The sequence below is a fragment of the Notothenia rossii genome (assembly GCF_949606895.1).
Source record: "Notothenia rossii genome assembly, chromosome: 9".
NCBI lineage: Eukaryota > Metazoa > Chordata > Actinopteri > Perciformes > Nototheniidae > Notothenia > Notothenia rossii.
The window spans coordinates 50,932,322-50,955,014 of record NC_136907.1 but is presented as its reverse complement, the minus strand read 5'-3'; the positions used below and the strand labels follow the sequence as shown (position 1 = coordinate 50,955,014).

General features: G+C 43.2%; 1 protein-coding gene across 1 annotated transcript; it reads right to left on the bottom strand.

The window, feature by feature from the left end:
• Nucleotides 1–1,846: 1,846 nt before the first annotated feature.
• On the bottom strand, nucleotides 1,847–22,023 carry zbtb41 (zinc finger and BTB domain containing 41). Its single transcript, XM_079650772.1, has 11 exons — nucleotides 21,761–22,023; nucleotides 19,445–20,647; nucleotides 18,027–18,234; nucleotides 17,278–17,347; nucleotides 16,879–17,026; nucleotides 16,635–16,764; nucleotides 16,415–16,510; nucleotides 4,959–5,065; nucleotides 4,745–4,850; nucleotides 4,558–4,646; nucleotides 1,847–3,241 (listed from the first exon to the last, which is right to left on the bottom strand). Exons 1-11 carry the CDS (start codon nucleotides 21,834–21,836, stop codon nucleotides 2,649–2,651), a joined length of 2,826 nt encoding a protein of 941 aa, XP_079506898.1. The 5' UTR covers nucleotides 21,837–22,023; the 3' UTR covers nucleotides 1,847–2,648.
• Between the last annotated feature and the right edge of the window lie 670 nt (nucleotides 22,024–22,693).

Sequence of the window (22,693 nt, the reverse complement as noted above, 5' to 3'; positions counted from 1 at the left end):
GTGTTACGCTAAAGTATGTCCTGACGAAAACAGGCGATATAAAAACAAAGGTTCCGCCTTAGAGAACTTTGGTTCCTACCAAAATAAATAACTCAGAAATACTGCGCTGACTGACACAGAGGCAGTTACAGCCCGTGTTATTTGCCTGCACTTGATTTATCATCTCTTTTAAGAATATTCTTCCCTCACTTTATCTTCTCTTCACGTGAATCTCTCCTCAGCTTGTGTAGTAGTTAGGCACACTAACGCTAGCTATATAAATATGACGCTATATCCATCAAAACAAAACGTACCTTCTTATATCTTTCTCCACTCTCTCTGAACTTTCTTTCCTCCGATTTCCATCACTCTTGTTCGTTCTCTCTATGTCTGGTCAGACATCAATCTGTTCCACGTAGCGCGCCCCCTAGAGGCCTGCAGCACTTCCGGAATGTTTTTTTTTGTATGTGTTTAGGGGATTTGTATGTGCTTTGGTATTTGCATGTGCTTTGGTATTTGCATGTGCTTTGCACTTTGCATATCGTGCAGTGTTTTTTTGTTGCGTTTGTTTTCGGGGTTTGTGTGTTGTATTTAGTTTGCATAATTTCTGTAAATGCAGCGTTTTTCTGTTATATTTGTTTTCAGGGTTTGTTTGTTTTTCATTTCATTATTTGCAGGTGTTTCCTGCTAATGTCTGCGTTTTGGGCCGTTGTTCCGCGTTTGCACCTGCCGGCCACCGTATATACTATCGATTTTTACAACATGCTAAACTATGACTTTTTCACGATATCTGAAGATATCATACTGTGCGAGTTTTGATATTTTACAAGGTTTCGCCATGCTATAATCTGACTTTTCATGATATTTTCAACATACTGTACTATGACTTTTTTTTTTTTTAGTAAACTACATATGATATGAAGTTACTATACGACTTGGCAATAAACCTGATTCAGATTTAGATTTTTTTACCTACAATACTATGAAACTTTTTCGACATAATATACTAAATACAGGTCTGTATGTATATATCTTAATCATATACAGTATATATATTTATTTTTTTCATAGTGTTTTAAAATGAGTTTACTATTACATTTTTAGAGATACTATAATATGATTTTTTAAATTCTATTTTTGACATAACTTGTTCGTCATATTTTTCAACATTCAATACAATAACGTTTATTCCAACGTACTAACTACACTGTGGCCATTTTTCATATTGCCTTTGATCAATATACTATGTATCGTTTTTTAATGAACTTCTTGACATACTTTAAAAAAAAAAATTCAACCTATACTAAGTTTTGTTATGATTTTCCGACATACCATATCATTACTTTTTTAATTACATTTTGACATATTAAACTACGATTATTTTCATACTGTTTTTTAAGTACTATACTTTAGATCTTTTCATGATATTTCCAAAATGATTTATTATGATTTTATGACATACTATAACATTTTCCTTTTTTCACCACATTATTATACTTTTTTCATAAAAGTATTGACAAACTATTTTATTTTCATATTGAAATAAATACTATACTTTGACTTCCGACACACTATACTCACTTTTTTTCATGATTTTTTCGACATAGTAGTATGACTTTTTCCATTATTTTTTAACATACTGAGAGCAACCTTCACCAAGCCAACCAACAATAGCAAAGCATAGGCTTTATGCTGCGTTTGATTTTGTAAGCAGCACGCTTTCTATGAACAGAGCAAGCTTTTTAAATGCATTTTTGTAAATATATTATAAATATAGCATAAGATCAAATACATAGATAGCTATTTATGTATATTACTAATGATGCGCGAGGCTGATGTGGGCCTGGCCCAGTTAAACAAACATTCATATTTTCAAATAGATTTTATTGATCATGACAAAGTTTGAGGGGAGCACCACCACTGTTTTAGAATGTGAGTTTGAACGGTTTGAAACTCAACCAACAATTAAAGTAACTGTCAAAGCACTCAAATACACAATTGACCACTTGTAATGTCATTACTGATTTCACTTTAAAGTTTTTATCTTGCAAATTCATCAACCTCTAATCTCATATGAACGTTGTATGAGTGAAACCTTTGCTTTACTACACATTAGTTAATCAGAAATTGTCATCAATTACTGGTCCGCCAATCAACAGATTCCTTAAAAAAAACCATGAATACCATGAAAAATGGTAAAACCTTAAAAAGGCAGGTTATTCTGTGAGACCAAAGAAATCCACCAGCTTTTAAAACAGAAATGTAATTTTACACCCTGAAGAAAGGGGCAAGCCTTGGTATTTGTAACATTTAAAGTTTGTTGTCATCTCATAATAACTGGTACAAAAACATTTACTACAACTGTTCTTCAGTTTTATAGAGTTGCGATGAGATTTGTCATAATTTCACTTAATAGAAACAACAACAAAGACAATTACAATTTATGAATTTCTCTTCTTTTTGTACAGCTCACACAAATACATTTATTTTGAGAGGCAGAAATTACCTGAGATCAGGCTATCCTGTGCTTCACCAGAATACTTTGTGTTATAAGTGTAATTAATTTAAATGGACGAAGAATTAATGCCGTCTGTATGTCAGTGGTGAATACTGTAGCTTCAGTTCTTATTAAATTAAAGTTTGTGCGTTAAAGGTCCAGTTTTAGTCTGTCAGTGTGAATGATCAGAGTTGGAGATGTTCTGCACAGAGGAAGCAGAGTCCAGTCCCAGCAGGGTGCCGAGGTAGGACTGCTCCCGGGGGTCCAGCATCTGATCGGCCCTCACGACGTTGGCCGGCTGCGGAGTGAGGGTGTACTTTTCCAAGAAAGCCAGATCTGTAGCAGCCTGGTAGCTTGAGTTCTGCTGCTGCCCCTGCATGCTCACAACATTGTGAGTTTGGGAGGAGAGAGTGGTGGGATCCTGTGCTCCTCCCGCCACCCGCACAGGAACCAAAGTGACGGGTACGCAGACGTTAGCAGGACGAGGCGGGCTCTGGAGGACTGGCTTGGGTTCGGCGTGGTATCCCTTAGAGGGCTCCTCAAAAGGAAGGGAGATCATTTTGTCCGTGCCGAGGGGCTGCTCAGAGAAGCGAACGCTGTGCACGTGGTCGACGTGGTACTTGAGCTTGTCTTTTCTTTTAAAGGTGGCGCTGCATTGGGGGCAGTTAAAGGGACGAGCGTCAGAGTGGATCACCATGTGCTTCGTCAGGGTCTTCTTTATACGAAATGTCTGGTTGCACTCGGGACATCTGTGGGGTTTCTCTCCTGTCACATGAACACAAGAGAACATTGAACAAATGTATTTTCATAGCCATTTCTATCCTGCAATTCATAAACATTTCTCTTCCTTATTTCAATATATACTAATTAAATAATCAACTAGTAACACAACTTTTAAGCAACTTTAAGCTTCAGTTTATTTGCACAATATCATGTATGTAGCTAGTAATGAAAACACCATTTTTTTCCTGTATTAAATCAAAGACAATTTCTTTTTTTCAAATCGCAATGAACTTTGATCAGTAACTCTACCAATATGATAACTGTTCATGTTTTGACTAGAGTGTAACCACAGTAACTAAGTGGTGCAGGGCTTAGTGAATGTGCAATGAGAAAACACATTTGTCTTCCTAAGCATCTCAGTGTGGGGTAGTCCCCGCTTCTAGCTTCTAGCATTTGACACTTCATAATTTAGCTAGCACATTTTTTTTGTAATCTCACAATATAGATTTTTCATCAGTGTACATTAGGAACCAAAGAAAATGTGTTGGTGAAAATGAGGCGTAAATGACCTGAGATCAGGCTAATGCTGTGCTGCACCAGAACACGTTTTGCATTAAATGTCATCAGGTATCAAGCTAGCAGCTAGCAAACATTTATAGATTTTCTAGTTTAACTTGGTAAGAATCACTGCATCTCCTCAAAGATCAGCACAATCCATTTCAGTGGGAATGCTTCTTTTTCAGCCTAACATTGTTGAAACAGAGCATCTCATATTGTTAGCGATAGCAATACGTTAGCGTGTTGTCAGTAAACATTTTTGAAAGAACGATATCCCCAACAAGTAATGCTACAGCATTAATATTACACCACTAAAACACTACATTTATTTAATATCTTTAGTCACTTTACAGATCTGGATGAATGATGTGAAATATAATCAAGTGTTAAATCAGACTTTAGTTCCACCTGGAGTAAATTCACAAGCTACCCTGCAGTATACAAAGTAATTCAAACTAGCTGCACCTTTACCAGCTTTGAGAACACTTTCATGATCAATCATTATAAATCATATCATATATGTTATTCTGAAATGGACCAATCTGCACAATGACTACTTTTACTGTCGCTACTTTAACTATATTTTGATGATAATACTTTTCTACTTTTACTGAGCAACATTTTGATTGCAGGACTTTTACTGTAACAGAGTATTCCTACACTCTGGTTCTTCTACTTTTACTTAAGTACAAGATCTGAGAACTTCTCCCACCTCTGGGTAAATGCATCCAAATGCCATTGTTCTGCTCTCATATTGGGTTTTTAAGCTGATATATCGATGACCCTCTTGGTTTCCTTACCTGAGTGTGTCCTGAAGTGCATTTCTAGACTGGACTTTCCTTTGAATTCTTTCTTGCAAACCTCACACTGATGCACAGCCGTTTTATATCTGTGGACAAAGATGACATTATAAGATACAATATAAGAAATGTTACATCAACACCTAAAAAAAGAACGAGTCTGATTGTGATTTGTAAGATGACATACTTCTGCCAGACTTTCTCCCCCAAATGAATACTTTTGTAGTGGACCGTCAGGTGATCATGGCGTCTGAAGCACTTTCCACATTCTTCACATTGGTGGGCCTTCTCACCTGTAATGAACATTGCTCAAATTAAAGTCACTGCTGACTGGAGACGGGGAAGAGTAAAAAGTATATCCCATGGTACTGAAATGCAAAGAGAAACTTTTTTTTTTGTACCAGAGTGTATTTTCTGATGTTTGGTCAGGTGATCGTGGCGTATGAAGGTTTTCCCACATTCATCACACTCATAGCGCTTATCGTCGTGGTGCACTCTGAGATGGAGCCTGCCAAAGAAACAGTAAACATATTGAGGAGTGAGTCCTAAAACCTGGAAATTAGTTAATATTTTACAACTTCAGTTTCCCTCATCTCAAATTCCCAAAAAAGTGTAATGCGTTTTTGGTTAGTGACTAAAATAAAGTCTGTGGTTAACATAAGCCGAGGAGATTTTCACATTTTGCTCCACGAAATAAAAAATATTAGTAAATACCCCACTTTGAATGTCCGTAGATTCTATGTGTCATAAAAATGGTGGTTGCTAAATGTGGCTGAATGAGACTACAAAGGCCCCGTTTACATGGAGAAGGTTCGGGTTGCATCTGCTACTTTTTTCTACCGTAACGGAGCCGCGGAAACGGCCCCCTAAAATGATAACTGGTCCCAAGGTGGGTAGATCTGCGGACGGAACGCTCTGGGGGGTCAAACGGCTCCGTGTGTACGCGCTATACGCCATAAGCCCGCCTCTCCCCTCACCCCCGTGTCACCCGCGTCATTGCTGATGTGTTTCGCCAACAACAACAACCGAGTGTTTCGAGGAAAACAAGCGACTCACAAGCAGAAAATGTGCTTTTAAACGCGCATGAAATGACCCTCGCGCACAGATTAAACCCTCGCGAGCGGGAGACAGCCCTCTTGCTCGCTTGTGGGAGTGTCAGCCTCACTCGCTCGCAGAATCTGTCTGCGCGCACGTGAACATTTTCTGACACTATGGGGCAGAGCCACTGGACTTTGATTGACAGCTGCCAGGAAGCTCGGAGTTGCCAGGTTTGATAAATGCCTGCACTACCAAGAGCCGAGGAGTGACAGCAGAAAATCAGTTGGACGAAATAGAATTTTACCATAAAAAACTATTATATTCGTAAAGTGTACAGCTAATATATATATATATTAGCTGATATTAGCTATATTTATATATATATATATATATATATTGTAACGTCCACCCGGACGTGTCGGAATGACGAGTGAAGCGTTCTCAAGTTAAACAGGTTTATTAACAACCAACGGCTCTCATCCGTCCTTTCTCACTCTCTCTCCTCTCGCGCCAACCTCTCACTCACCTGCACGCGCCCACACAGACACACACACACCAAACCCTCTGCTCCCCAACCCCGCCCCTACCTGCTCTCCTCACAGAAGCCTGACACAAACAGTTAACAGAACACTTGAACAATAAATGCAGATCGCTACATTGCCCCCCCCCTTACTAAGTCCCTCGCCCCGAGGGAATGCATAAAAAGTCTCTGAGGTGGCCCGGGGCTCTTCTTGGTCTCTGAGGCCGCCTTGGAGTGAACACAGGCGGCTGCGCTTGCCGGCTTGGAACATCCTGTCCCGGAACAGGGGGTGAGTTTGGGGGTGGGGGTGAATGTGGGGGGTCAGCAGGGGACACAGTCAGTGAATCGGGGGAAGTGACTGTCTGGTTTCTCCTAGACGATGCTGGGGGTCTAGGCCGCGGATGTGCATCGCCTCTGTATGGGGCCAGCCGGTCCCTGTGGAGGGCCACCCGTCTCCCTCTAGGCGGCAGCTGGACCCTATAGACCACCTCTCCCAGCTTTTCCAGCACCTCACAAGGGCCCACCCAGTGACAGTCCAACTTAGGGCACCGGCCCTTCTTTCTTCTTGGACTATACACCCACACCAGGTCCCCGGCCTTGAAGTCCCCCCCTCTAGCCCTCGTGTCATAGTTTCTTTTCTGTCTCATGCCCGCCTTCTGCAGCTGATCGCGGGCAAAGGCATGTGCTGACTCCATTCTATCCTGGAGCCTCCTGGCATATTCTGGTCCCGGAGGAACCGCTGGTGTGTCGGGGGGTCGGCCAAAAGCCATTTCTGCTGGTGTCCGCAGCTCTCGCCCCAGCATGAGCAGGGCCGGTGTGCATGAGGTGGACTCCTGCACAGCCGATCTGTAGGCCCAAAGAACAAGAGGGAGGTGCATGTCCCAATCACGCTGATGCTCCGCGGTGAGGATAGCGAGTTGTTTTCCCAGAGTCCTATTGAACCGTTCGACCAGTCCGTCACTCTGCGGGTGCAGAGGAGTAGTCCGCGTCTTTTGCATGCCCAGCCGGTCACACATAGCGGCGAACACCCTCGACTCAAAGTTTCTTCCTTGGTCGCTGTGAATGACCTCGGCCGCTCCAAATCTGGCAAACATGCCCTCCACCAGGGCACCTGCAACGGTCACCGCCTCCTGGTCTGGTATAGCATACGCCTCTGGCCATTTTGTAAAATAGTCCATGGCGGCCAGGACGTAACGGTTCCCCTTCTCTGTGCACGGGAATGGGCCCATTATGTCCACCGCCACCCTCTCCATCGGGGCCCCCACCGCTAGCTGCTGAAGCTGGGCACGTGACTGATCAGTGGGACCTTTGTACGCCGTACAAAGGTCGCAGCGGCGGCAGAAGTCCTCAACATCTCTCCTGAGCTGGCCCCAGTAACAGCTTTGGCGGAGTCGACGCAAGGTTTTGGAGACCCCAAAGTGTCCTGCCCCAGTAGTTCCATGGGAGGCCTTAAGCACTTCTTCCCTCAGCGCCCTGGGGACCACCACCTGCCACCTCTCCTCCCCCGTTGCAGGCTCTTTCCAGGCTCTCTGCAGCACTCCATCCTTCGTCCGGAGAGCCTCAAACTTTGCAACCAGTCCTTTGGTGGCAAGCGAGCACCCAGCAACTTCATTCCACAGTGGCTTTTGTCCTGACTCCACCCACCTCAGCACTGGCTGTAGGTCAGCATCCTCTTCCTGCCGCGCTCTCCATTCGGGTGAGTCGATGATCCGTGCACCTCTGCAGACCGGCTCGGCTGGTTTATGCCTGTGGTCTCGCTCCTCCTCTGCACAGAGCTCCTTTTCTTGGTCCTCTCTCTTTTCACAGTACCGACAGCCGCTGGGAGCACAGGGGCGCCGGGACAGGGCGTCAGCGTTGGTATGGCGAACCCCCGCCCTGTGCTCCACTGTGAAGACGTACGGCGCCAGTCCTTCTAGCCAGCGTGCAATCTGTCCCTCGGGCTCCTTGAAGGACATCAGCCACTGGAGGGCTGCGTGGTCAGTCCTCACTGTGAAGGACAGGCCACACAGGTAGTACCTGAAATGGCTGATTGCTCTCACAATTGCCAGCAACTCTCTGCGTGTCACACAATAGCGCCGTTCAGCTTTGTTGAAGGTTTTGCTGAAATACGCCACCACTTTTTCCCCCCCAGGCCCCACCTGGCTCAACACCGCCCCCATCCCGACGTCACTGGCGTCCGTATCCAGGACGAACGGTAGGCTGAGGTCTGGGGGAGTGAGGATGGGAGACTCCGTCAAGGCCTTCTTTAAAGAGCTGAAGGCCAGCTCACACTCTGGAGTCCAAGCAAAATCACAGTCTTTCTGTTGCAGGCGGAACAGGGGTGCAGCTATGCAAGAGAAGCCACGCACGAACCGCCTGTAGTACGACGCTAACCCAATGAAGCTCTTCAGCTCCCGCAGATTGATGGGGGCTGGCCAGTCCTTTACTGCCCGCACCTTCTCCTCCAGCGTGCTGATGCCCTCTCCTCCGACTCGGTGCCCCAGGAACTCCAACTCTCTCCTCAAGAAACAGCACTTGTCGGGGTGGAGCTTCAACCCCGCTGCTGCTATCCTCTGTAGAACCCGCCGCAGGGCTCCTAAAGCCGCCTGGAAGGAGCTACCATGGACCAGGATATCGTCCAGGTAGACCAGGCACTCCTGTCGGGGAACGTCAGCGAGCACCCTTTCCATCAGCCGCTCAAACGTGGCCGGAGCATTGCACAGGCCGAAGGAGAGGACTCGAAACTGCCACAGCCCCCTCCCAGTGCAAAAAGCTGTCTTTGGTCTGGCTTCTGGGCTGAGGGGAACTTGCCAATACCCACTGCGCAGGTCTAAAGAGGAGAACCAGGATGAGCCAGACACCAAGTCCAAACACTCATCTATGCGGGGCAGCGGGTATGATTCTTTCTTGGTCACACTGTTCAGCGGTCTGTAGTCCACACAAAACCTCATCTTTGAACTCTTCTTCTTATTGACCATCACAACCCCCGAGGCCCAGGGGCTGTCAGAGGGCTCAATAATGCCAGCTGACAGCATCTCATCAATAGCGCTGTCTGCTGCTGTCTGATGGGCCAGGGGAAGGCGGCGGGGGCGTGTCTTGACGGGCCGTGCGTCGCCCGTGTCGATATCGTGCTGCACCAGGTGTGTCAGGCCCACTTCCTCTTCTGTCAGAGCAAAAATGTCCTTAAACTCCCACAGCACTTGCCACAGTTCCTCCCGCTGCTCGGGTTTTAAGTCATCACAGCTGCGTTTCCACACCTCCTTCACTGCCGCCCGTCTGTCCCCCTTTAGAGCTGCAGGTTGTTGTTCCGGGGCCGGGGGCCGTACATCAACTGGAGTACGGGGTGTGGGGTTGGGGCTGGGGTTAGCATTGATGACAGGGGGCATGGCTGCAGGGGGGGGGGTTTGGGGTGGGGGAAGTGTTTCAGTCACTCTTGATGTAGGTGGGTGTGGTGTCGTGGCAAGTGTGGGGTGCACCATTTCAACTGTGGGACCCCCTGGAAAGGCCAGCGTGTTCCTCCCCAGGTCTAGCACACAGCGTGCAACCCGCAGAAAGTCAAGTCCTAATATGCAGGAGTCCTGTACTGCCGCAACCCACACCTTAACAGACACTGACAGCCCCCCCACCTGTATAACCACCACCCCTCTCCCAAGCATAGGGGCTAGCTCACCGGTTACTGTTCGCAGTTTCACCAGAGTGGGTGTCAACCGTGTCCCCGCTGGGACCACGTCCGGTCTCATCAGTGTCGCTGTGGAGCCGGTGTCAACAAGGGCCGTCCATGGGGCCCCTGCCAGGGTGACGGGGACATGGCAGAAATCCCCCGCGTGAGTCCAGCCCACCACCCTCACAGACTCTGCGATGTCGTTTGCTTCTGGGGGAAGCGGAGCCCCGCTCCCCCCTCCGTGCAGCTGGGCTCTGTCCACTGGAGACCAGGCAGGATGGGACCCAACGGCGGGGGTCTGTGACGTCCCATTTACACAGACCCGGGGGCGTTTCCCTGAATATCAGCATTCATGGGGCACCTTGTGCTAATATGGCCGACCTGGCCGCACCCCCAAAACACCAGAGGACCCCGACGAGGACGGTTGCTGCCCTGCGGCGATTGCAGTGCCATAGCACGGATTAGCTCAGTCAACTCAGCCGCCCATGCTGGTTTCTCTTGTCCTGGCTCCTCCTGTCTCACCGTTCTCACAACCGGGCCGCCTCCCGTGTGCGTGCTCTCTGCCGCCCCTCCTACAACCTCTCTCTCCAACGCCAGCTCCAGTGCTTCCTGCAGAGAGCGGGGATGTGCCAGTTGTGTCTGGACGCGCAGCTCCCTGGGGGTTATGGCCCGGATAAACTGGTCCCTAGCCAGCTCGCTCTGCACCTCAGGGGACATGTGGCTGTATGCCCTTCTCGCCAGGGTTTCAATGTCATTAGCCAATATGCGGAGCGGCTCACCCGGCTGTCTCTGTCTGCTTGACAGCTCCGAACGCAGCACCCCAGGCTGGCTGCATTGTCCAAACCGCCGCTTCAGAGCCCCAACCAAGGCCCCATAGTCAGTTCTTTCAGCCGGGCTGAGCAGTAGCAAACAGGATAAAGCTTCATCTGTAATACACAGGGCCAGCTGGAGCGCCTTATTGTCCTCAGACCAGCCCACAGCCCGTGATAACAGTTCAAATTGGGCATGGAAGGCTTCCCAGTCGGCTTTACCGTTGTATTTCGGTGTTTTAACTTGGAGCCGGGCGCCGCCATCATTGTTTACAACCGGCGCCGCGCCACTCCCGGGGGAGGTCCCTGCGCCGACGTGCCGCTTCCCGCCGGCCGAGTCGAAACCGGCAGCAGCATTTAATTCACGCCATAAATTGTCTTCTGAGTCACGCCATAAGCCATCCATCTCCTCCTTGACTTTCGGACGAGCTCCGGTCCGGTTCATCTGTGCTTCCATTATTTACCGGCCGATGAAGCAGAGCTAACGTTAGCTGAGTCAGTGCTAGCTGCGGCTACCGGCGATTAGCGGATAAAACTCTGTTTTTTTTTTGTTGTTTTTTTTTACTTTTGACACCAATGTAACGTCCACCCGGACGTGTCGGAATGACGAGTGAAGCGTTCTCAAGTTAAACAGGTTTATTAACAACCAACGGCTCTCATCCGTCCTTTCTCACTCTCTCTCCTCTCGCGCCAACCTCTCACTCACCTGCACGCGCCCACACAGACACACACACACCAAACCCTCTGCTCCCCAACCCCGCCCCTACCTGCTCTCCTCACAGAAGCCTGACACAAACAGTTAACAGAACACTTGAACAATAAATGCAGATCGCTACAATATATATATATATATATATATATATATATATATATATATATATATATATATATATATATATAAATAATATATTTATATATATTAATTAATTTTATATAAAACAATATATTTTTGAGTGGGCTGTATCTTTCGAAAACTTCTAGCTACTGTCTGCTGTTCGCACCTCCCTTACGAAATGAACTATAGTATTACTATAGTATACCAGGGATGTAACGATATACCGAATATCGCGGTAAATAAACTTCCCAATACCGTCGTGAGACTGACAAAATCTACCGCGATTTTCAAAAAAAATTATTTAAAAAAAATATATTATTTTTTGTAAAAACTTTTTTTTTTTAAACCTTTATTTAACCAGGTGGTCCCATTGAGATCATCGATCTCTTTTTCAAGAGATACCTGTCTAACATGGCAGCAAGTAGGTTACAAAATGAAAATAAAACAACAGATAACACAAAAGGACATCGTATTTACAGGGCTACATTTAAACACCTAGAGACATTGACAAGTATCAACCATATACTGTATGTATATCTCGCCCTGTCAATAAGCCTGGCGTTAGACTTTTTCGCTGTCCGTCATTTCGACAGACAGGATCATAAAATATCCGTCATAATCCCTTATTACCCGTCGGGTCTGAAAAGTTCACGATAGACCATGCTCGTGAACTGTCAACGGGGGGGGGGGGGGCGGTGTTATGCCGTGTGTGCATGCACCTCGCGGGACGCGCACAGCGTAAAGCAAGACCTCCCAGACATGTATTGATCTGTACGGCAAAGTACGGTTTGGAAACTATATCATTTCCTTTTGGAGGGCATGCATAACACGGCATAACACCAGGGCCTCGCTGCGGGGAAACGTTGGTGCTGTTCCGAGTTTGTTCTAATCTGTCAAAATGAAAGACTGCTTTCAGATTTTTCCGTCATTGTTAAATAACATATTCGGTTAACGCGACCACTACTGTCCCAGCAACATCAGTACCAAGCGAGAGTTTTTTCCAGAGCAGGGGATATTGTAAATGCCCAAACATCCCAGCTTATAAATACCTGGAAATGTGGACATTCTCATATTCCTAAAAACCTGTCTGATGATGCTGAGTAAGTGACTAGTGAGCTTGAGTTGAGTTACTTGAAAAACTAAAGTGAAACTTGATTTATTGTATTGCAGGGTCTGATTATTAAATGTCCTTGTTTATTTGTGAGATGCAGTGGCATAAAGAAAATGCTTACTTTGTTTGGTAGTACTAGTAGGTACAAAAACACTGGTTTTCTTGTTCCAGTCTGTTACTGTCACTTTGTTTTTGACACTTTAAAATACTGCTATCCTACAAAAATGCTGTAAAAATCAGATTTATTATGTAATAAAAAAACATTTTCCGAGTAAAAAAACATTTTATTGAAAAAAAAAAAGATTCCGATTTTTCTTCTTCTTCCCTTTATTATTCAATATCGCGATAAATACCGTACCGTGGACTTGTTATCGCGATATTATCGTACCGTGAGTTTTTGGTATCGTTACATCCCTATAGTATACTATAAGAGTTGTATAGTGTCCTATAGTACGTTTGTAGTGTTCTGTCTTATATTTCACCTGCTATCGTATTACTATAGTTTTTTCTGTAGTGCTATTTTATTAGCTATAGTAGCCCTATAATATTTCAATAGTAATACTATGTATCTAGATCTTTGTAGTATTCCTATATTATTTTAAATAGTATAACTATAGTATAATATATATAGTGTTTCATAGTTGTTTTTTAAACACACTATAGAACACTCCTAGTAATAGCATGATATTGTCATAGTGTCATAGGGAGGCGTGTGGCGCAGTGGAATAGTGCGTTGGTGTTCGGATCAAAGGTTCAAACCCCACTGCAGTAAGCATGTCGTTGTGTCCCTGAGACACCTCACCCCAAATTGCTCCTGTGGGGATTGCCCACAGTATTGAGTATGTAAGTCGCTTTGGATAAAAACATCTAACAAGTGACATGTAATGTAATAGTGAATGCATATTATTACTATAGTGTTTGTAAAAGTATTTCTATAGTGGGTTTTTTTGGTGTTTCCGTATTAAGACTATATTATTTTAAATAGTACTACTAGAGTATAATATATAGTTTTTCTGTAGTTGTTTTTTGAACACACTATAGAACACTCCTATAGTAATAGTATGATATTGTCATAATGCATGCATATTATTACTATAGTGTTTGTAAAAGTATTACACTCCTAGAATTAATTTGTCGTTTTTTTTATATCAAATTAATTGATATATATACACACATATACATATATATATATATATATATATATACACACATATACATATATATATATATACACACATATACATATATATATATATACACACATATACACATATATATATATATATACACACATATACATATATATATACACACATATACACATATATATATATATATACACACATATACATATATATATATATATATATATACACACATATACATATATATACATATATATATATACACACATATACATATATATACATATATATATATACATATACATATATATATATATATATATATATATATATATATATACATATATATTAGCTGTACACTTTACGAATATAATAGTTTTTTTATGGACAACTTTACCATTCAATCTCGTCCAACTGACGTTGCTGCTCGGCTCTTGGTAGTCCAAGCATTTATCAAACCTGGCAACTCCGGGCTTCCTGGCAGCTGTCAATCAAAGTGTCAGAAACTTTTCACGCGCGCGCAGACAGACTCCGCGAACGAGTGAGGCTGACACTCCCGCGAGCGAGCAAGAGGGCTGTCTCTCTCTCTCATAGCATAGCCGCTCGCGGGGGTTTAATCTGCGCGCGAGGGTCATTTCATGCGCGTGTAAAAGCACATTTTCCACTAGTGAGTAGCTTGTTTCGCGCGCTGGAATATTAACCCAAATCTGACTCCATAGTTAGTATTGGTGATGCACAGCAGCAACTGTGATGGTTTTAGCATACTGTTAGCTATGGAGCCAGATTTGGGTCAATATTCTAGCGCGCAAAACAAGCTACTCACGAGCAAAAGATGTGCTTTTACACATGCACAAAATGACTGGCGCGCCGATTAAACGTCCTGCTCGCTCTCGGGAGTTTCATCCTCACTCGCTCGCGGGGTCTGTCTGCCGCGCGTCAAAAGTTTCTGACACCTGGGGCGGAGCCACTGGACTTTGATTGATTTGATTCCTCCTCTAGGAAACCCGGAGTTGCCAGGTTTGATCATTGCCTGAACTACCAAGAGCCGAGGAGTGACAGCAGCAAGATTAGTTGGACGAGATTTATTGATGAAGTTGTCCATAAAAAAACTATTATATTCATAAAGTGTACAGCTAATGTCAATTAATTTGATATAAAACAATATATTTTTGAGTGGGCTGTATCTGTCGAAAACTGCTAGCTACTGTAAGCACCTACAATAGGTAGGAAACATGAAGGTCCAATGTTAACATGTAGAAAACAAGTTAACCTAGAAGCCGTTTTATGACAACGTTTTCTTATAATTGGCCATTTTTATTTTCAATATTCAATGAATATGTAATGATGCTTAGTGAGGTTCAAGGCTTTTATTAGTCATACGTACATAGCTACATAGCTTGACGATACAAATCTTAGGTCACAGGCACCTCCAACAGGGCAACACAATAAAACTGAAAAAACTGAAAACATTGTGCAAGTAAATACAAAAAGAAAAATAGCAAAAAAGTGAAATAGTTGAATAGTGCAATAAGAGTCTATATGCAAGTGATTTGAATATGATATATTAGATAAATAATTTCTAAATTGCAGCCAGATTAATGTTGTGGATGTTGTTTCAACAGTTCAGGTGTTTAACAGTCTTATTGCCTGTGGGATGAAACTGTTCCCGAGTCTAGTGGTTTTAATCCCGATGCTGCGGTAGTGCCTGCCAGACGGCAGCAGACTGCAGTTTGTGGCTGGGGGTCTTTTATAATCATGAGGGCTTTTTTCCTGAGCCGCTGGGAGTAAAGGTCCTCCATGGATGGCAGCTTCACCACCCTCTGTAAAGCCTTACGATTGTGGGCGGTGCAGCTGCCGTACCAGGCTGTGATGCAGCCAGTCAGGATACTCTCTATGGTGCACCTGAGGACATGCAAATATGTTTGTTGTCTACTACAAAGACAACCAATTATCTTAAATCTTAAAACTAAATTTAGTTGTACATTGTGATGCAAAACACCCTGTTAGTGTATTAATTCATTGCTTTAAACATTTTGTTTCCTTTCATTTAAAATCGGAACCCGATTCAGAGAATCACCCAGCTAATGTTTGCAAGCTAAATAGCACACTGACAGGGTCATCATAAAATGGCCTCTAGGTTAACTTGTTTTCTACATGTTAACACTGTGGACATTCATTTTCTTCAGCAGAGAGTAGCTATAGCAGTTTTCGACAGATACAGCCCACTCAAAAATATATTGTTTTATATCAAATTAATTGATATTAGCTGTACACTTTACGAATATAATAGTTTTTTATGGACAACTTCATCAATAAATCTCGTCCAACTAATCTTGCTGCTGTCACTCCTCGGCTCTTGGTAGTTCAGGCAATGATCAAACCTGGCAACTCGGGGCTTTCTGGCAGCTGTCAATCAAAGTCCAGTGGCTCCGCCCCAAAGTGTCAAACGTTTAACGCGCGCGCAGACAGACTCCGGGAGCGAGTGAGGCTGAAACTCCTGCGAGCGAGCAGGAGGGCTGTCTCTTAATCTGCGCGCCAGGGTAATTTTATACGCGTGTAAAAGCATATTTTTCACTCGTGAGTAGCTTGTTTTGCGCCCTAGAATATTGACCCAAATCTGGCTCCATAGTTAGCTTTTTACTTCAAAATCCAATGGAGAAATCCCATTGGCTTTTTGTCGAGGGTGCCCTGGCGATGGTCACTTATTGGTCTGTTAAAAATGTCATCAACACACAATCTTTAAATGTGAGTGGACCCACCTGTAGGAGCTGCTATGACGGAAACTCTGGCCACAGATACTACAGAGGTGAGGCTTCTCCCCACTGTGGATCCTCAAGTGCTCTCTCAACGTTGTCCTGAAAGAAGATAAGAAAGCATCTCAATAAATGCACACAGTTACTGTAACAATGATTCTATTCTTCAAAATAAGAGTTGCAAATAAGGACAATGTGAGGGAAAGTTAAGAAAAGAGATGCACACCTTTCCCGCACAGATTTCCCACAAACAAAGCAGGTCCACTTCCTCTTTCCTCCATGCGTGCACTCTATGTGCCTCTTTCTGTTGCCGGTGTCATTAAACTGGCGCCCACAAATCTCACAGGGAAAAGGACCTGAAAACGAGAAAAGACACAAACTCTCTGTGACATCATTTTAAAGTTTTGAAGACATCTTTGACATTCATTTATGCATTTCATTTTAACCTGTAGGGATACTATTCTTCTCACCTAAGTGGAACTTCTCTTGGTGCTTCAGCCTGGCAAACCTGGACCTGAAGTATTCGTCGCAGAAGGAGCATTTAAAGGGCCGGTCCTGCGTGTGGAGGATCATGTGCTCCTGCAGATGAGGCTTGCGGGTGAAGGTCTTCAGACAGATCTAGTTACAAAGAAGATCAATACAATCATAATTTACTCTTTCATACATTTATTGATTTCACAAATGCATTGATTCATCATCATCGATCCATTCCTGGTCGGAAAATGGTTGGTGAAAATATTATTATTGTGTACACTTAAGACTGATATGGACTTTTTAAGCTTTTATGAGGCTAAATTACATTTTCCAAACAGTCCCTTTAAGTTTATCTTACATAATAAGTTCAAAATATGACAGAAATCCATTCTTACAGCACATTTCCAGACTTCAATCTTCCTCTTCCTCTTGGTGAGAAACTCTTGGATGTGGTCTGGATGAAACCTTGCAGGAGGAGGAAAAAACATGACATCATCATCATCATCTTCATGGTATAATTTGACCGACCAGTATGAACATTTTTGACATACTATACTATGACTTTCATTTTTATAATTTTAGACATACTATACTAGGGCTATTCAATTAGTTTGGAATGGAGCCGGTTGATGAAAATGATCCAAAGCAAGGGGCCGGGAAAACGATGGCTTGTAATATGAGCAATCATATTAAGAGCTTCAGATACAGTAAATACTACAACAGCATAGTGGAGTGCATATATTGTGTTTAATGTAATGTCTTCCCCTCTATCTCTCAATTTAACACCCTCTCTGGAATAAAGGCACTCTGGCCCAAAAAAACAAAACTTTTTAACATGATACTCAAAGGGCCAGTAAATATCAATCCGGGGCCAAATTTGGCCCGTGGGCCGCAAATTGAACAGCCCTGTACTATACTATGACATTTTTAAAACTTTTTGACATGCTAAACTATGACTTTTTATTTAATTTGGAAAAACCATACTATGATTTTGTATTTATTTTCGACATACTATACTATGACTTTTTTAATATTATTTGTTCTAGTTGTTGCACTAAACGAATCAAAAGTGCATTTCTACTGTGGAGGAATAATCTCATATTATGTAGATGATATATTTCATTGCGTGTGCGCTCTGCCTCACCTCCTCACGTGCTTGGCCAGGGTCTTCTTGCTGGCATGGAGTTTGTTACAGAAGGGGCATTTGTGCTCCTTCTTCTGGAAGGGGGCGTCGCTGGCGTGCTTCTTCTTGTGGACGGTCAGGTTGGACTTGGTGGAGTAGCGCTGCAGACAGATGTCACACTGGAACGGTTTCTCTCCTGTGTGCACTCTGGTGTGACTCTCATACTTTCCTAAAACATGCAGGAAAGGTGCACAAGTTATTACACTGTGGGGAATGTATTGATAAGATCTCAGGGAGATCGTTATCGGGGCTGATCAAGTCCTTTTCAAAAAGAAAATATTTTAAATCGGATTGGTATCGTCTACTCTAGAAGGAGCCAATCTTATCCTCCAATACATTTAATCATGGGTTTTTACATGGGTTGCACCATTTGAAAAAGACGACGAAATACAATTGTCTTGAGTGCAATCAGATTCATAATATTTTAGGGATTGCACATTTTTTAATCATAACTCTTTGAAAAAAATATTAAAATGGCCATAGTATGCTTAAACAAAAAAAAGGTTTTGTATAGAACTATTCTTATTGTTGTTTGGGGCGTGAAAAGACGCGACATCCCCTATAAAAAGGAGCCCTATTCTGCTCATTTTAAGGTTCATATTAGTATTTAGTTCAGGTTCAGGTTATTTATTTGTACCCGTAGGTAGATTCTGTTTGCAGAGAAAAAGACAAGGGTTCCATCCTGACACTAAAAACAAACACAAACAACAGACACATCTCTAATAAAAGGACAAGTACAAGTACAAGTATACCCTGCTCAACCAAATCTCAAAATATTTTAAAAACATTTTAAGAAGGAAAACACTAGTACAAAAATGGACATTCAAAATTCACAATTAAATAAATAAATAAAATAAAAAATAGGCATCTGTGTGACGCTCCTATGATGTGTTAGTGCCTCTACTGGGACATGTCTCCCAGCTTTAATGTTCAGAAAGCTCTTTATTTTTCTCATACTGCCTGTGCTGCATCACCTCTTTTCACTCTCTGTCTGAAACCAGATGGAGGTGTATCAAGTAGAGGGGGGGGAGTGTGTGGGAGAGAAACACAGGGCCTTGCAGACCATTGAAATGCACACAGACATATACAATCAGGTCTGTGTGCACTATAGGAAGGGGAAAACCCAAAAAAGCATTATAGGGTGTCTTAGTGGTAAAGTTTGATTGACATTTTTCACAAATGTATATATCTAATAATAGAAAATGTGTTTCAAAAGGATCAACCTATTTAAAATTGCAGCTATATCCCTAAACCATGTAAGAAAAGATTAAGCATTTTAGTAATAAACCTGATAGTGACGATGATTGTGTTCAACATCTCCACCTGGTGTGGTATATGACTGTGTGAAACTAGAGGTAGAACTACTTCATGGTTCCCACCTGCTCGGTCGAAGGTCTTGTCACATTTGGGGCACTTGAGGATCTTCTTGGTGGAGGTTTTGATGATGACCGGAGCCAGACCTTCAGGATAAACTCGACTCTTGGTGGAGCTTCCAGCTGCTGCTAGTGCTGGTGCATGCACTTCCACCTCTCCACCTGCCTGCTGCACCACCCTTTCTTCATCTGCACCCTGCTGCCCTGCGCTCTTGTCTTCACTCTGGGTGACCACGGCCTCATTCATGTCTCTCTCCTCTTCCTCCACTTCCTCGTCCACTATGTCTCCTGGTTGAGATATCTCTGCTACGTCCAGTTTAGGCCGTTGTTTTTCCAACTCCAGCTTTCCTGCTTCTTTCATTCTTCCTTCAGCTCTCTGCACTACAGTCCTTTGTTTTTCCTCAGAAGTGGTGATGACATTGTCTCTCTGATACTTGGTGGGTGTTCTCCTCCTGCGAGCCGATCTGCGCGTAGTCGCCGCCGTCTTCTCTTTCTCAGTCGAGATATCCTGCTGTGCATCAGTGTGACTCTCAGACAAGCGGCCCTGAGAGGGGTTTTCCATGAAACAAACATCACATGGGCTCTGGATGTTTGTGTCACTCGGAGGTGAGTCGATGGAGGTCATTTCCACCTCAGGAGACCCTCCTATCTCATCCTGAGCGTGTACCACACAGACTGGGTCCCCTTCCTCACACAGCAGCTTGAGTATATCCATCATGTCTAAGAATCGTGCCGCTTCAGTTAGATTCGGGAGGTCTGTCTCTGCAACAACGCACTCAGAGGTGTACAAAAAGTCAAGCAGGAGTTGGAAAACTGAGTCCTCCACATGGTCCAGAGTCACGTGCGCTGTGGCAGGGTTTTTCGAGAGCTCTGCGTGGAAATAACTGCTCCCATGAGCCAACACCACCTTGTGGGCGCTGTAAATCTTCCCACCCACAGACACCGACACGTCGCAGAACCTTTGGCGGGTTCGGTCTTCATTTAGGAACTTGAGGAGGTTGTGGCTGTGCTGGGACATGGCCATGTGCCTGATGTGTGAGGAGGATTCTGGGACAGTTTCAGAGTTCTGTTGGGCGGTGAAGCGCGGCACAGGGCCGGGCTCAGAGGAGAAGTCATTGCTGGTGCTGACCTGGCTTCTGCGCTTGGGACGCATTGGATTAGACGGCTTCTTCTTCATTGGTGAGGCTGTTGGGGGACCATGAATCCCTTCTGGAAAACAGCGAAATACAAACAGGGCTCAGATGAAACATGAAACGCTCTGAATGACTGGGGTTCACATGTGGAAGAAGTACTCAGGCACTGTACTTGAGTAAAAGTAGAAGTACCAGAGTGTTACAAGTAAAAGTCCTGCACTCAAAATGTTCCTCATGTAAAAGTACAAAGGTTTTAGCATCATAATATAATTAAAGTACCAAAAGTAAAAAGTTCTTATTGTGCAGATTGGTCCATTCCAGAATAATATATATGAAACGTTTTATAAGGATTGATCATTAAAGTGTTCTCAAAGCTAGTAAAGGTGCAGCTAGTTTGAATGACTTTGTATACTGCAGCTTGTTAATTTACTCCAGGTGGAACTAAAGTCTGATTCAACGCTTGATTATATTTCATATTATAAATCCAAATCAGTTAAGTAACTAAATTATTCAATTATTGTAGTGAAGTAAAAGTAAACGATTTAACGAATTACAAAGCAGCAAAACATTGAAATACTCAAGTAAAGTACAATTCTCCTCCATTTGCATAAGCAGAGTACCCTACTTGAGTTACTTTACACCACTGCTGGGGGTTGGTTCAAATTGATAGGATTGTGATGTACAAGAATAAAAAATGGCTTAGCATGTACATTGACCACACATTATTGGTATATTAACAGTAGGTAGCTGACACAAAGGGGTTCATTATGGTGAAAAGTTATCAAGAATGGGAAATTGTGCATGAAAATAAGCACAATAACGATTTAAAACATACGTGTGTGGTATATTTCTCCATTTTATTCAAACAAAGCAGAAAGGAAAGCTATTTGTTATCAACATTTAGCTCAAGAACTCTGACAGAGATGTGAAATATAGCTAATAAAACATTTGCATACGCCTCTCCTCCACCTCAAGGACCCCTAACATGTTATCAGACTGGCGGACGGGCCCCCTCCGAGGAGAGTGTTGACAAACGACACTTACTGCTACCCCGGAAATACACTTTCTATATCGGGATGTTTGATTGACGTCCTACCTTAGAGAAACGAGCCGCCTATACAAAACACTGCAAAGCCAAGCCGACACACGTAACGGGGAAAATAAACGGAGTAATAATAATTTCCTGAACCGTGGATGTAGGTCTGCGACGGCCCACTTTTGCATCCTTTAGAAATGTCCGACTCCGTAACAAACCGTTTTCCCATTGGCTGCTTTGGCTTTTGTCTTTAAATACTCCATAAAGCTCTCGTTTATATGTTTACAAGTTACGTTTAAAATAAATACTTAAATAAATACACATTTTTGGAAGTTCATTATCATATAAACGTATGAAAACTCAAACACTTAAACGACGAGGACGTGTTGTTGATAAGGTTCACGAGAGGGTTCATGAGACGAGGGGATCGTGGGTAATGTAGTTTATGTTAGCTATGACAGGTATTACAGTCTGCGCTTTCATTAATTGTGTAGTTTTTTTTAAAAGTATTTATATTTGACTTTTTACACATTTTAATTTATAATTCAACCACTTACTTTACCTAAGGTTTATCATATGAGTCTATTAATATGTGTGCAAATACATTGCACATTTTTAAGGCACACACAACATTCCTAATAAACGTATGTTCTAATATTATGATACATTTGCACTTTATTTCACAGTTTTTATTTTACATATTGGATCCATGTCCAAGTCCTAATATACTCTAAAATCATGACTGCAAAACAAGTAACACTATAAAGAACAGTAGGCCTATTAGCAAATTGAACGCTCTTCGGTCCATTTAGATAAATGGTAATGACCTCAATAACGTTTTAATGACGGCGAACCATCACAGATACAGTAAGAACAGGACTTCTTTCAAAGACTTTGCCACGCTCCAACCACATGCTGCAGCCAAATACTCAACAGAGGAGTATTTGTTTATTATCTCCATGGTTAAGTGTGTGTATTCTTAGCTGAATTTTGGGAATATTTCCTCCTCCATATCACTGAGGCTGTAATAAAGTGAAACTGGATTTAAGGTCAAGCTACTTCTCACCTCTTTAATCCCATTGGTGT